General features: G+C 32.5%; 1 protein-coding gene across 1 annotated transcript; it reads left to right on the forward strand.

Moving 5' to 3' along the window:
- The first annotated feature begins 3,866 nt into the window (after positions 1–3,866).
- LOC132053347 (probable transcription factor GLK1) lies at positions 3,867–10,398 on the forward strand. The gene is made up of 7 exons (XM_059445335.1): positions 3,867–4,307; positions 4,453–4,833; positions 5,619–5,759; positions 7,302–7,541; positions 8,423–8,479; positions 8,666–8,752; positions 10,100–10,398. Exons 2-7 carry the CDS (start codon positions 4,462–4,464, stop codon positions 10,241–10,243), a joined length of 1,041 nt encoding a protein of 346 aa, XP_059301318.1. The 5' UTR covers positions 3,867–4,307; positions 4,453–4,461; the 3' UTR covers positions 10,244–10,398.
- Positions 10,399–16,892: the final 6,494 nt, after the last annotated feature.

Here is a 16,892-nt window from a genome sequence, read left to right on the forward strand (position 1 = left end):
ACTTTTTTGCTCAAAAATATCTCCTCTCACCACAATATTACTCTCCATTACGGCTAGCACTAACAAACCTACTGATTTTGTTCCTATTTTTTTGCTCAAAAATATCTCCTCTCCCCACAATTATGTTATGCCTTCCTCTCCCTTATAGAAAACTGACTTTGCCATATACGGTATCTATACCATAATTATACGTGGTATGCTTCAGATATAAAAGTTATATCTTACAAAATATTTATATTTTAATTAAAAAAATCACAAAAATGTACTTTTGATATAGCAAATTTATGCCATGAATTTACAATGTAACCTTTATATCCCATAACATTGTACTGAATTATAACAATAATTTGAATTGTCATATACTATATTTATACCATAAAATACAAGGTATATTTATGGTATAAAAATATATGGTATATTTTAGATATTAAATTTTTATAGCATAAAAGTACATGGTATATTTTAGATATTAAATTTTTATACGTAGCAGATATTTATCTTAAATTAGAGAATAAATGATATGTTTATTTCTTAGATGATGGATAAATGAAAATAAAGACTAAAAGATATGACTGAAACCCTGATTTTGAGGATCTTCCCATTCTTCACATACTTCTTTTAATGTGTTATATATGTAATAAACAGTGTTGCTTTTGTAGAACGGAAAAGGGCCAAAATTACCCCTGAACTTTCGGAAATAGTTTATTTATACCCTTCGTTATACTATTGAGTCAATTGTGCCCTTACCGTTATACTATGGGACAAATATACCCCTGAACTTTCGGAAATAGTTTATTTATACCCTTAGTTATATTATTGGGTCAATTATGCCCTTACTGTTATACTATGAGCCAAATATACCCTTAAGTTACATGGTCTGCCACGTGTCACAACCACGATAGACAACCCACTTCCTATAATTACACCTGATTAAATTAATCACTTAGGATCCGACCGTCACTTTATTCACCCAACCCGTTTTGTTTATTTCAAATCCAAATAAAGTACCCGTACTCGTTTTGTTTATTTCATTACAGGTTTCGTTTCTGTAAAACACGGTAGTATACAAAATGATAACTCAAAATGAAGGATCATAAAATTATGGATAACACGATGACTTTTTGGTTTTAACTATCACATATATAGTGATTCTTGAAACTGCAATTAAGTGATGGCTAGTATATGTTGGTATTTTCAATAAGCAGGCTACTTGGCTGGTGGTCCATTGATGAATTAAGTCGAGAGGAACAAGCTCGACTATTTCATGATGGATTTCCTGGGATAGAATGGTTTTTCCTGTTTCTTTTCTCTTCTCCTCTGCCTGAGTTCTTTGCATTGTTTTCATTCCTATGAAGAAAGAATAAATTTGTTTTTGTTACTGTAATGATCCTATTAACGTGGTGAGTTTTTTTTTATTTGGGTTTTCATTTTGTATACTACCATGTTTTAAAGAAACAAAACCTGTAATGAAATAAACAAAACGGGTACGGGTAATTTATTTGGGTTTGAACTAGACAAAACACGTTGGGTGAAATAAAGTGACGGGTCGGATCCAGTGATTAATTTAATCTGGGTGTAATTATTGGGGGAAGTGGGTTGGGCCATTATGATTGTGACACGTGGCAGACCGTGTAACTTAAGGGTGTATTTGGCTCACAGTATAACGGTAAAGGCATAATTGACCCAATAGTATAACGAAGGGTATAAATAAACTATTTTCAAAAGTTCAGGGGTATATTTGTCATAGTATAACGGTAAGAGCGCTATTAATAATAAGATAACGAAGGGTATAAATAAACTATTTCCCAAAGTTCAGGGGTAATTTTGGACCTTTTCCGTTTGTAGAATATCAAAAGTTCTGCTATTTATATTCTTATTTATGGTATCGTGACTTCTCACGTAATTTTCTCTATTTAATATAGATCCTAATTGACCCACATGAGTTGGTGACCCGAATCTAATTTCTTTCCAAACTCCGAAGTATGCAAAGAAAATAGCCCAATAGAAAGTGATACATCTATACGGCTACTCGCCTATCGTAAAAGCGACTGTTCAGTTCTTATGGCATCTTAACTGTTGGAACTCTAGTCCTAACTCTAAGTACCATTAAGGGTCATTTAGTTTGGGTTGGTGAAGTTTAATCCCCATACAAAAATCAGCAATATTTTATATAATGTTTGATCGCTCACTTTTACTTTCATCTTAAAATGGAGTGCATGCATATGTTATGCAGAAATCTATTACTTATAGTTTATCGCGAATAAAATATGGAATGAGAAAATAATAAAATTAACTCTCATAATAGTAAGAATTTTTCATTTTGTTTAACGAATTTTAACCGTGTTCCTCAAACTCTATCATTAAGATTTAAGGGAATGAAGAGAGTAATAAACAAAAACTTTGGGGCATTTCGACAATTTCATATGCATTTTGGGATGTTAAGCACTCCGGCTAATATTTGTTCAACTTAAAGGCGCTTGAGAGGCTGGAACTGATTCATGGTAAAAGTTATGGTTTCAACCGAACTGTTAGTTTTGACTCAAATTTTATATATGCGTCAAATTTTTTAAATATGTATTATTATTAAATTTAATGCTCATTAACTTAAATGGTCAGCAGGTTTAATGGTCTCTCAAACCCATAAATTTCAAATTCTCAATCCGTTTCTAGGTGATCCTGTCTGCTCTATATTAATGAGTTTGGTTTGGCGGATCTCTCTTTTTCATTTGTCGATAACATAAGCAAACACTATTACAACATCTGCCATAACACACCTTTATTTTTCATTATCCAAAGGGATATACATGAACTCATACACGGGGGCAAGCCAGAAATTTTAAAAGGTTAAAGCAATTTTTGACTACTTCTTTGTCATTATAATAAAAAATTTCCTTATGTCAAGGGAATTCAAAAATATATATATATATATATGTGGTAGCTCTGACACTGTTCATACATATAGATCCACTTCCAGCCACAACTTTACTGTATTTAGCTGGAGTGAGATTAAGCCCCCTTTGGCCATAAGAATTATCCACTTTATTCCGGAATTTTTTTTCACTTTTTTCCGAAATCAGCGTTTGGACATTAGAATTCCGAATACAACTTGAAGTTGTATCCGGAATACCAAAAACTCAAAAACTTGTTTTTCAAAATTTTTCACTTTTTTACAACTACATTTCACTAAAAACTACAATTTAAAAAACTATGACAAAAAATAACTCCAACTCCAAAATTCCAAACAAAGCGATTTTTTTTTTTTTTGATATCTATGGACAAACTGGGCCTAATTCTTTTTCGATTTAACCATCTAGTATCTAAAGTTCATTTATCTGATTAATTTAATGTGGCAGGATAAGCTGGCCACTAGAAAAGATAAGTTGCTCTCTATACAAAAATCTTCATTTCTAAAACTTTTAACTTTAGAACTTTTAAGTAATTAAAAGTGGAGGGATATCTCAAACATTATGCTGCAACCGGCGGGAGCGGATATAACCTTTTCGTTATAGTTCATCTGAACCGGTAACTTTCGACAGAACATAGATATATACGTAAAAACATACTTACTAAACTCTCAACAAATATTAGATTTGGACCAATAATAATTTTAACAGTACAAAAAGTTCAATACTAAGAAAGTAAGAATCTTAAAAATTGAACCCATTAAATTTAAATTCTGAATTCGCCTTTGGATACAACTTCGTGGCACTGAGATAAACTTGAAACCCTCCTTTTGTTCTCATCTCAATCAAAATGAACAGAAAAAAAAAAAGAAGCTATTCATCAAACAGCTCACCAGCTCTTGTAATAGATTTTTTCTATGTTCAAAAAAAGGCCATCCACAAACCCTTTAATATTGTTTTTTAGCATTCAAGAACAAGCCAAAACAAATTACAGACACACCCTCTACACAAATTGTGGTGGACATCAAATCTTTCGACGCTCCACACTCCCTTTATAACTTACATTACTCCAACAACAGCAAAAATGAAACAAAAAAGAGTTTCAATCCACCCCATAAAAAAATCCTCTACTTAGTTCAAAATCCAAACTTAAATTCTTTCTGATTTAGTGTCTACAATTTCTGCATCCTATATTGTTGTTTTGCTCGTTCGCCATAAGAGGGGCCGAGGGGGTGAAAGAGTCGTTCTTTATTTTCAAGATTATAAATCCCTCTACTTGTTGATATTCTTTGAGTGACCTGATTACTTGTTAATCTATCTTATTTAAGATTATAAATCCAACATTTTAAGTAGGCTTACCTGGATACCCTTTTGGGTAACTTGATTGATTACCTACTGTAGGAGGTAAATTGTCTTATATATTTTCAAGATTAACAAATTTTATATTTTAAGGAGGCTTACTTATGATAGCTTTTGAGTGACCTAATTATCTGTTGTAGCAGATAATCTGTTTTCAAGATTATTAATCTTTAAGGTTAATTTATTGTAGTTTTTTGGGATGATGCTTGCTGTATCTGCACCTTTGAACTACAAAAACGAGAGGGAAAATTATGATTTATTCCAAGATTTTCCCGATGGGAATTTAATCGACACCATCGATTTCGATGACCTTTTCGAGGGAATCAACGATGGAGATTTGCTGCCGGATTTGGAGATTGATCTTGCTGAATTCTCAGTTAGTAGTGGTGAGGAATCTGATAGTATGAATAATACTACTACTTCTAGAAAAGAAGAAGAAGTGCAAAAAGCTCCATCATCAGAGCATGAACAGAAGAGTGAAGTAAATGTCAAATCCAAGTCAAAGAAGAATGATAAAGCCAAGAAATCATCTGGACAAATCAAGAATCCTGAAGGCAAGAGGAAAGTGAAGGTAAATCCCCTAAAAAGATTTGAGAAATTCAAAAATATCATCTCCAAATTACTTAGAATTTAGGGTTTCATGAAAGCGTTTATAATTTTTGCACTACCGGGTAATTTTTACTCGTTGTATCAACGAGCAATCTGTCTTATTTATAAGATTGCAAAATCTCATAGTTAAGGAGGTTTACTGGTCAATAATTTTGAGCGAACAAATTATTACCTGTTGTAGGAAGTAATATTATGACTTATTTTCAAAATCACGAATCTCCCATTTTAAATATCGATCGATATAATTTTGAGCAAACATATTACCTATTGTACAAGGTGATATGTTTTATTTTCAAGATTACGTACAAACCTTACATTTTAAAGAGGATTACCTGTCGATATCTTTTGAGCGAACAAATTACCTATTGTAGGAGGTAATTTATATTATTTTTAAGATTACAAATCTTATGCTTTAAAGAGGAACACTTGTTGATATCCTTTTAATAACTTGTTCATGTAAAAAATTCCTTATACTAATAATATATATTAACTTAATTAAACTCATGATGTAATTCATGGAAAGTAAACCTTATGAGTTATCGTCGATTTCTGAGAAGAGTTTAAGTGATATACACCAATAGTATAATGTATCCTTTAATAGAAAAGTTATTGGTTAACGATGTTTTTATCAATGAGGCTGCAATATATATTCGGAAAGTTAATTTTTCTGTTTGTTTGTTCTTGGATTATTTTTTCCTTTCTAGCTTTTTGTTTTCTTTGGGATAAAATTTCTTGAATTGTGTGAAGGTGGATTGGACACCAGAGCTGCATCGAAGATTTGTAAAAGCAGTAGAGCAATTAGGTGTAGATAAAGCAGTCCCATCAAGGATTTTAGAGCTTATGGCAGCTGATGGTCTCACTCGACATAATATTGCTAGCCATCTTCAGGTAAGCAATTATTCTTTTCATTTTAATTCTGTTTATTAACGATATGAAAAATATTTATATTATCAAATTAATTATTACTCCCTTCGTCCCAATTTAAGTGTCTTACTTTCCTTTTTGATTTTCCCCAGAAATAGTGTCTCTTTTTATATTTAGTAAGTTTTTCAATTTCAAAATACTGCATGACAAATTTAAGACCACAAGATTTAAAAAACTATACACATCTTTAATTTAAGACCACACGATTCAAAAGTCTCTCTTTGTTTCTTAAATTTCGTGTCCAGTTTGTCAAACTAAGACACTTAGTAGGCGTTTGGCCATAAGAATTATTCACTTTATTCCGAAATTTTTTCACTTTTTTTTACTTTTCAGCGTTTTGCCATAAGAATTCCGAATACAACTTGAAGTTGTATTCCAGAATACCAAAAACTTGTTTTTCAAAAAAATTCACTTTTTTCACTTTTTTACAACTATATTTTACCAAAAACTACAATTTCAAAAACTATGGCCAAACACAACTCCAACTCCAACTCCAAAATTCCAAAAAAAGTGATTTTTTTTTTTTGATTTCTATGGACAAACTGGGCCTTAAATTGAGACGGAGGGAATACTAAGTAATTATAAATTAATTTCTTGAGAAGCATTAATCAGTGATCTTATAGATAATAGCTAACCTTCTAATTTCTATCTCAAATTAAAATTCACCGATTGTCTAGAAGATAAAATACATATGAATTACTAGTATATACTACAAGTTAAATCCTCCTTCTTTTGGTCATTCCAATATTCAAGAACGAGCCAAGAATCCCAATTTAGCATTTTCTGTAAAGAGGAAAGGCAGGTCTTGCCTGAAAAATCCAAAGCTTTGTGATTTGCTCATAATGGAAACATTCTTAATTTGTGCACAAAAAGAGTAGTAAACAAAATCCTCTTTTGAGTTCATATTTCTTACCTGCATCTTTTAAAGAAAGAACTTTGAGAGTAAAATTTGCTAGATTACAATATTGTTTTTTTTTTTTTCCTCCTGTACAATTAATTTGATTAACACGAAACAAAAATATATACTCCCTCTGTTGATTAGTTCCGTATCTTACTTTTTTTTAATCTGTTTTAAAATAATGTTCTTTTATAATTTTTCGTTTAACATTTTTTTTACCCTATATATGAGAATGACAGATGGCATTTTATGACTATAAAATCCAAATGGTACTCTTATAACTTAGTGCGTTATACATACTTTTAGTTAACCCATAAGATTTAAAAGTATTCTCAACATTTTCAAACGCAGTGCCAAGTCAAATTAAGAGGAGAGTATCTTATTTTGGAACACAACTTGCTAGAAAAGAATTACGAGCTATAAATACATTGTTATATGAGTTATGTTTTATGCACTGTCGGATTAAGTTCACATAAAGTAATAGGTAAATGTTCATAGTAAGCATGATAATTTTAACCTGAAAAATAGAAGATTAACTTGCTACAATCAGTTACATTAGTCTGATGGTCAGTGTATATAACTTAAATCTTTATATTATATATCTGTAGAAATATCGAGCCCATCGAAAACATTTGCTCGCGAGAGAAGCTGAGGCAGCAAGCTGGAGCCAGAGGAAGCAAATGTACAGTGGTGCCGCCGTTATCGAAGGTGGAGGAAGGAGAGATATGATGAGCACATGGCCTGCACCACCAACCATGGGTTTTCCACCTATGCATCATGTTAGAACCTTACATGTTTGGGGGCATCCACCTACAAATAATTCTTTTTGGCATCCACACTATCAAGGAGTGAGTTTCTCTCTCTTTTTTTTTTTTTTTTTTTTGTTCTCCACATTATTTCCTCCTTTTTAATTGATATAGTTTGACATGGAGTTTAAATAAGAAAGAATCTTTTTAAAAAATTTGGTCTTACATATATATGCTTGATATTTCTGCGGTAATATAATGTGGCTACAAGATTTTAAAACTTATAGTATGAATCATACTAGAATATTTTTGTGTATATATATATGTGTGTGTATATATATATATATAGAAGGTTCTCATACAATAATATTAACGAAAAGTTTATATTGAGATATTTTACATAAATTGTAAAAAAAAGGCAGCTTGGTGCAATAATAAGCTTCCGCTATGTGCGGTATCCGGGGAAGGGCCGGACCACGAGGATATATTATATGCAGTCTTACCCTGCATTTCTGCAAGAGATTATTGCCACGGCTTGAAACCATAACGTCCTGGTCACATGACAGCAATTTTATCAGTTACTCAATAGACATAAACTGTAAATGAACAAATTATTGTATAATTTTCTGTCTCCGTTATTACATGCTCCTTTCTGTACTCCCTCTATATATCCTATTTTATGTGACTTTATTTTCTTTTTAATCTATCCTAAAAAGATGAATATATTAGTGTTTTCGGAAACTATTCAATCTTACCATCTTCATTTCAACCTTAACAACATGACATATCATAGTCCACTTGAAATAAATTTTCATATAAGAATAGGGAAAATAAAAAGATATTAGAATTATTCTCACCATTATTCATTTAAAATGATACTTCAGGTACTTTGATATATTTGATTTATATGTCAAATATCCGAACAAATATTTTACATATATTGGACGAAAGAATTAATCTTATTCTCTTTTATTTTGGTGCAGGTAACAAATTCTCCTACACCAGGCACTCCTTGCTTTCATGCACCAATAGCGCCCACGGTAACTATCAAATCGAACAATTATTTCTCCATCAATTTTTATTTTTCAGTTACTTGCATGCTGGTAGCTTAGTCCTATTATTTAGGATTGATGTAAATAGAATCATTATATAACGTTAAATTTTGAAAAAGGAAACCGTTGTAAGAAGGTTTTGACTTATATAGACAACAAAATAATTTTTTGCAGAGCTTTGCAGCTCCTCTTATGGTCCCGGGTATCCCACCACCCCCTGCCATTATCAAAGTTGACAACGGAGTAGGACAAGTTCACCCGGTAAGTTTTCTCTCCCTCAACAATAATAATTGGGATAATTATATTTTTCAACCGCTCCGAAAAATAATAGCCAGCACATGTATGGGCTTTGCATATTAAGAATAAATATATGTATATACATATAATATACATAATCGGTGTATAGGTTTTGAATATTTTGGTTGGCTTCCGTAATTAATTTCGGCCGATGGGTTAAAAATGAAAATATCCGAATAATAATTACTATGTCTCAGTATCAAATAATTTGAGGTCAATTATATAAATTTTCACTAATTATATTTGTTTTATTTAAGTTCAACTCATCTCATTGGCATTAAATAAAAATAAAAATAAGTTATACATATATAAATAAAAAATAAAAAAGGAGAGTCCCAGTGTACAAAGTATCTCACATTCACGTAGGTTCTGAAAAAGGTCATGTTCATGCATGTAGTGTAGGCAGTCCATCCTGACGCAAGCATTAGTGGTTGATTCCACAGTCTCGAGCTCGTGACCTATAGGTCACTGGAAAAACTTTAATGTTATCGATAAAATCAAAATGTTCATAGAAAAATATTAGGTGCTAAATCAACATTCTAACAAAATTTAAAAAATATTACCAAATGATCGGTCACATGAGTCCTACAGACAAACTTTGTTGTTGAACAGACATCCAACAGTTGATGAGTAGGTGCATGCACAACTTCCAAATTTAACGACCCAGTGTATAGTAACGATCCCCATTATTTAATAAAACTGGTAAAAAGAAAATTTGTACCTTAACTATATTTGAACTAGGTATGTTGATGTTTCATTGAGGATGAGCAGTGTCCATGGCAAAGAATGTTAGAGTAAAACCGAGAAAGGTCGGAACTAAGGAGAAATACTTCCTTCTCGTTTCAATTTATGTGACATACTTTTCATTTTAGTCTGATGTAAAAAGAATATCATATTTTTTATTTGAAAACAATTTAACTTTCAAGTTTGTTATTTAATTTACCCTTAGTGCAATGATTTATAGCTACACAAAAGTCTATGACTTATTTTAGTCCGCAAATTTTTTTTAAGAAAAAAAAAATTATTTCTTAAACTCACCGCCACATAAATTGAGACGGCGGGAGAAAATTTTAATATTTATACATTCCAGGTCACAATTGTTATATTTATGCAGCTAGTAAATTTGCTCAATGTATAATTCTAATAACTGTAACCTCAATCCCAAACAAGTTGGTATCGGCTGTACAAATTTTCATTTACCATATTTTTTCATTTAAGATCGATGTATATAGTTTTGTAGTGCATCTATTTCTTTTATTTATTTTTATTTTTTTGTGATTTTCCTGATATATTTTCTTGATATTGTGACAGTCAAAAGAGTGCATAGATGCAGCTATCGAAGATGTTTTAGCAAGACCAGAACTGCCACTGCCCCTAGGACTCAAATCTCCATCAATTGACAGTGTGTTGAATGAATTACAACGTCAAGGAATTACTAAAATACCTCCAAACTGATTTTCTATAATTAATTTCAGGCAGCTAGCAAAGAGGGAAATTAAAACCCCCCTTCAATTCGACGACATTTCTTGCACTTGATGTATGATGAACTCAAATAATCTACAATGAAAAAAGAAAAAGAAATCATATATAATGCAAGTCTTGTTTTCTCATCATTGGTCTTTTTAATTACCCGTAATTTCTATTGTTGTACTCTTTTGTTCCTGTTTCCTTTTGTGTAAGAAGAATGATTGCAATGTACCCCAAAAAAAAAAAAGGTGAACAATGATTGAACTTAACAAGGGGGTTGCACATGGATGGAGTGTTCATTTTTGTCACTATTTTATTTGATAATCTAACAAAGGCGAGAGCTTATTGCAAACTTTCTTTTTTGTTTCGATCTGAGGTTTGGTATCGTTTTAGGGTCTCGATTATTTGCATCACGTATATAAAGTTCATTAAAAAGGGAAAACGCTTCCTATCATAATTTTTTCCATTTCAAGGCTCGAAATCTGAGACTTACTCGCACCGAATGTTTACACCAGACCAATAAATACATGCATGACAGTAAACACTACTAAAAAATCTCTATTTTTCCACAGATTTCCCACTTAAAAATGTTTAGTAGCTATTTCCCACTAAATGTCAGAGGGAAAAACTAAAATAGTAGTGTTTTCACATGACAAAAGTATGAAGTTTCCCAGCATTTCAGTGGGAACCTGTTTCTCACCATGCGTTTTCCCAGTGAGCTGATTCGATGGGAAAATCATGTTTTATAGCACAAATTTCCGATCGAATGTCACCGCATGTTGGTGAGAAAAGCATCTCTTTCTAGTAGTGAAAGTGGTTCGGGTAGACAACATGATTGGCGGAGTTAAGTTTAATAACGGGGTTCATGAATCTCATCTGTGGCCAATTTATATTATTGTGTTAATAGATAAAAACAAACTTTTTATATACAGCCAAACCTCTCTATAACAGCATCATCGAGTTCGAAATTTTTTGGCTCTTATAGAGAATGACCGTTATACACCTATGACATTGATATTTAAATAATATTCAGTTGTTACATTTAAAAAAAGATGCATAAAATCTAATTTTTTATTTTTAATTGTCAAACTCTAAGCTTAATCACACTTTGTATTACGAAGACAATTTTTGAATTTAATTGTTAACGCACCCATAAAAACATGGGTGTGTTAGAAATTAAAAGAAGTATTGTTATACGCTAATGATGTTATAGAGAGGTCTGACCAGACATCTAAGTTGTATAAAGGAAGTTTGTGCGCGGTGAATAAAAAGGGGCCGGGTTGAGACTGCATGATAGAATAATTGTCTTTTGGGATGATGATATATGATCAAAGAAGTCTGGCAAGAAGGAAAATGGGACCATCGATACATGGATAGGAAGGAAAACACAGCGACAAGTAGATTCTTAATTAATACTGCTACGTCATATACATAAAATATATTCACACCTCATTTCCCAATTATTCAACTTCTGTCTTCACTCAAATATACTATACAGGCAGGCTGTAGCCATAGTCCATAGAGTTTTGATTTTCACAGAGAAAAGTAAAAATAAAAAATAAATGCACGAAGTTAAGAAAATTCAACATATATTATATATACACTAAAAAGATTACCTAACTACATACTTGATTTTTCAACGAAGGAATGTCAAATGATACGCCTTGAACAAGAATGGTTGCAACACTGTATAAAGCGGAGTAAAAGGAAGGCACGGGGTTAAATTGAATCTCTTTCGCCAGAAAAGTGTATTGCGTATATAGCGCAAGATGAATTCTTTTAGTTATGTATGAACCATCGAATCTTCTTAATATAAGGAAAGATTCTCTATACAGTGGTAAAAGAAATCAAAATTTCATCGAATTGGGCAACAAATGAAAATTCTAAGCGACACATTTCTGGTAGTATATTATTTTTCATCTTCTTGTATGAATACTATTATACATACATAATCAAAGTTTAGTCTTTAGATTATGAAAGAAGAGAAGAGACGAAAATGGAAATGATTTATAAAGGGGCAAGTGTTTACCAAACAGGTAAAAATATACCCGCATCATGTGTTTACACCAAACCAATGGATGTATGACATGTGTTTGAATATGTACAGCTATCACTTAACCTTGACTAATCAATGTTTATATTCACTTCATTAAATCATTTAACCACGTTAAATTACAATAGTTTGGTGTAAACATCCGGTGTTATCAAGTATTTACCAAACAAATATTGCAGAGAGCTGAGTGTGAGGGGCAGTGGTACCAAACGCATTTGGATGTGGGCTTATAATATAGGAGTAATTTTTTTTTTTTTTTTTTTTTTTTTAGAATATGGAAAGAACGCAGTTTAGGCTTTCCACCTAGAGGAAAAATCTCAGCCACAACAGAAAAACAGCGTACAGTTGGAAGTAACGATATGTCCAACAACGTTGAAGCCATCGCAGGCCAACCCAACCAAGAACGTGCGATTTGCCCTATCTCACTCTCGGTAGGGGCGGAGCTAGAGTATAGCTTAGGGGTACGGTCCAACGCAGTAGCTTGGATCCAAACACTATATTTATCTTAAGAAATTCAAAGTACAAATTATTAATTTAGGATTCAGTAGGAATTCCCGAACTCATGAGCTTTGAATGCTCTGCCCCTGGCTCTTGGTCTCCTTGCCTTTTTTCTATATACTCATTTTTTATTTCAAAATTTATTGGTCTAACTAATTTAAATTCACTTGCAAAGGAGGAAATGCTTCCCATCTAAATTTTCTCTTTAAGAATAGAGAAATCTCATGCATCCTACCAAAATGTTTGGTGGTCTCTCAATCGCTTTGTCACCTTTAATTTGTTTTATATTCACCCTGCATTGTATGGAGTCATATTTGATTGTGCACGTATTTAAAAGACAAAAGAATATGTATGGCACATAAACTAAGTATATAGTACTTCCTTCATTCCAATTTATGTATCAAGACTATTTTTCCAATTTGTCTATGAAAAATATCATACTTTCTTATTTATAAATTATTTAATTTTAAATTTCTCACTTATCCTTGATGAAATGATTATAACGACACAAATATCTATGACAGACACAAATATCTATGACTTGTTTCAAAACACGCGTTGTGGAAGTTTTCTTTCTTGAATATCAATTTATATCAAGTAGGATTCCAACCTAATCATATATTAAGGTTAAACTAATGAGATTATTAAAATTATAAATGAGATTATTAAAATTATATTAAATAGGGTTCAAATTTACACAAGTGTAATTTTCATTAAACAAACTTTTTGAAAAAAAGTGTGGGATCCTCCGTATTACTATTTTCCTCGCATCTGGTAAAGTTGCGAGGGTCGTTGGCACTTATGTCCTTCTCTTGTGCTGGTCTTGATTTTTGTCCCTCGTAACAAACAAATTTTTCGTGGTGCCTAAATTTATATTTTTACATCATAATATCCCACAATTTATGATTGCGCCCTTAAAAAATTTATGTTTCTCTAGACATAAGTTCGACTGTTAAGGAAAAAAATTAAACACCAGCCCATTTGAAGGGCAAACCGTGCAATCTTCGTATCCTACTATGAGCCAGGCTAATTACCCCTGCAGGTTTGCAACATCGGTCGGATAATTCACACAAATGTCCCTATTTCGGGGTGGTGTTTAAATTTTGGCCCTTAAATTTGCGGTCTTTCATTTTTTAAGCACCATAATTTAGATTCCGCAAGACATAGTTTATATTTAGCTTCGGCTTATGTATCTAACATACACACAAATTATGCCGGACAAGGCAAAACTTTCAACACTCAACATACTTTGAAAAACAGCATAATTTTAGATTTCACTTGGCATAGTTTCCGTTTAACTTCAGCATATGTATCATAACATCCGCACAAATTATGTCGGATAAGGCAAAAGTTTCAACACTCAACATAATCTGAAAAATGCTACAAAACTTATGTCACAAACTTAATTCCTACAGAATATATGTCGAGCGAGGCAAAAGTTCAGTTTCAGAAGATAAACATGTTAGAAATTATGCCTTGCGGAGCAGGTCTAGAGTATTTTCATTAAATAAGTAGCGGAGGCATAAATTAAAGATCACAGATATGAGGGGCAAAAAAAAAAAAAAAAAAAACAAATACGAGGGGCAAAAAGTAAAGACCAAACCGTTTGAAGGGAATCCGCGCAAAATTAAATTAATTGCAGATTATATAATTAACTCTTATATATCTTGTATTTATGAAAGTTCCCCAAAAATGAAACTGGTCAGGCAGAGAAACAAATGGGTCTTCGAATAGCCCAATTTTAAAGCCTGCACTTCTATCAAAATGCATTTTTTTGCGCGGAGTGCCCTTCTTTTGGGGTGGTCTTTAAATTTTGCCCCTTATATTTGTGGTCTTTAAATTATGCCCCTCATATTGCTGGTCTTTAATTTTTGCCCTTCACATTGCAACTTTGAACTTTCGCGCCTAAATAATGAGGTTCGAGTTCGAACCCCCGCTCGAAACATAAATTAAAAAAAAAAATCGCAAGACAAGGTTTGGGTCGCGTGTATGCGGACCGGCGTACTTTTGTTAAGGAATTACACATTTTATGCCGGACCGGCATACTCATGCCTTATGAGCAGACTTGGCATAAGTATGCCGGGTCCGGCATAACTTTGATAATTCCTTCACAAAGTTATGCCGGTGGGGGCATACTTTTAATGGGCAAACTTTTATGGCGGACCGGCGCATAACTTTGTGAAGGAATTATCAAAGTTATGCCGGACCGTATACTTATGCCAAGTACGCCCATAAGGCATAAGTATGTCGGGTCGGCATAACTTTGTAATAGTCCTTCACAAAGTTATCGGTGGGGCATACTTTTAATGAGCAAACTTTTATGCGGATCCGGCATAAACTTTTGAATGAATTATCAAAGTTATCTTGGACCGCATACTTATGCCAAGTACGCCCATAAGGCATAAGTATGCCGGGTCCGGCATAACTTTGGTAATTCCTTCACAAGTGTATGCCGTTGGGGGCATAGCGAAATTTAAACTTGCCTTGCGAATTTTTTTTAAAATTTTGACTGCGCGTGGGTTCGAACCTGGAACCTATGGGTTTTAGCCGAAGAACAAAATTTAAAGATTTCAAATATGAGGGGCAAAATTTAAAGACCACCCCAAACGAAGGGCAATTCTGCGAATTGCCCATCAAAATGGCTTCTTTCTGCTCGAGACCACAAATGATCTACAAATTGTGAATGGACTTTCGTGGGCCTGGTTAGTTCTATTGAGCCCATGGGCTGGTTTTGAATCTATTATAGGCTGATTTATATAAATATCCCCATGTTAGGCCACCATTTATATTTTCTCCTTATTTTAAAAATTATGTAAGTATAGTCCTTAAGAAATTATCCTTCTAGATAATATTATATTTGGATCTAATGTTTCCTCATATGTTTCTCAATATTACAAATAAAACATTAGATTGTTGTCTAACATTTGAATAACTTATAAAATTTTAGACCATGGTCTAACATTTTCTCATACGATTTTCAGTTTGCTCCAAAAAGTCTTTAAACCATGGCCTGAAAGGCCCATATGTTATAAAAATAAAAATAAAAAAGAAGAAGATCATTACTAAAAAAAACTGTCCACAAAGAATGAATAGTGAAATATTTGTCTATTACACTGGGGGATTAGTGAAAAGGAAATGAGAAGGGAGATAATCAGATAGTAATAAATAGTGGTTGGTGAAGTGATGGTAGTTGCTAATGACATATGTGGTGTAGGTTTAATGGTGGCCGGTAAAATTGATGGTTGTTGTGATGACATTGGTGGTGATTGGTAAAATTGATGGTGGTAGCTTTGGTGGTTGAATTTGATGATGGTGATGATATAGTGGTAATAGAAGGTTGAAGGTGGCCATGTGTTATTTGCATGTTCTCTTAACTTAGGCCCATCAACCTCACTCTATGGAGTAAAATAGTGTATAGAGTGTGAATATGAATATATCACTGCTGAAAGTGATTCTTGTAGTATATTTCAAATATTTTTTATACTTGGTATGTTTCAAATGTTTTGAGACTTGTCCTATTTTCAATAATTTTGCCACTCAACAATTGAGTTTATGTGTCACAATTATATTTGAGGTGGCTTTGTGCATGCTTCTTAGAAATGTGACAAAAGAAGAGTTTGCCAAATAACTCCTACACTTGTCAAGTTCATTTTACACTAGTTAAATTTGAAGACAATTCTCATGCCTATATATACCACTTCTTTTCATCCGTAAAACATAACCCGCATTATTCTTCTTCAGGACATCATTTAGCTATCATTACTTCCTTTCTCCTCGTTCCTTGTCCAGAATACTTTTAACAATATTTTTTTATTCATCTAGTTTAACTTGCCGGTATTATTAAATTTTGTTGATTCCTGTAACCTCTAATTAATTTTAGAGAAGGGCTTGTTTAATCCCGGGGAAACATTTCACCTTTAAATAGTTTCTTAGGACAGTGCCTAGCACGACTCAAGTCACTTTGCATATTTACTAAATATATTATCGTAGTAATATTTATTTTTTCAAGTGTTGTTATATTACTTTGCTAAATAAATAATATTTATTATTATTATACTGGTTTATTTTGTGGTACGACCAACACTT

The sequence above is a fragment of the Lycium ferocissimum genome, chromosome 4 (assembly GCF_029784015.1).
Source record: "Lycium ferocissimum isolate CSIRO_LF1 chromosome 4, AGI_CSIRO_Lferr_CH_V1, whole genome shotgun sequence".
NCBI lineage: Eukaryota > Viridiplantae > Streptophyta > Magnoliopsida > Solanales > Solanaceae > Lycium > Lycium ferocissimum.

Bases quoted from the DNA above. Each gene is read 5' to 3' on its own strand.
- LOC132053347 (XM_059445335.1), top strand. From the start codon at position 4,462: ATGATGCTTGCTGTATCTGCACCTTTGAACTACAAAAACGAGAGGGAA. The intron at 4,834-5,618 runs GTAAATCCCCTA...AATTGTGTGAAG, and splicing joins AAGGCAAGAGGAAAGTGAAG to GTGGATTGGACACCAGAGCT. The intron at 8,480-8,665 runs GTAACTATCAAA...AATTTTTTGCAG, and splicing joins ATGCACCAATAGCGCCCACG to AGCTTTGCAGCTCCTCTTAT.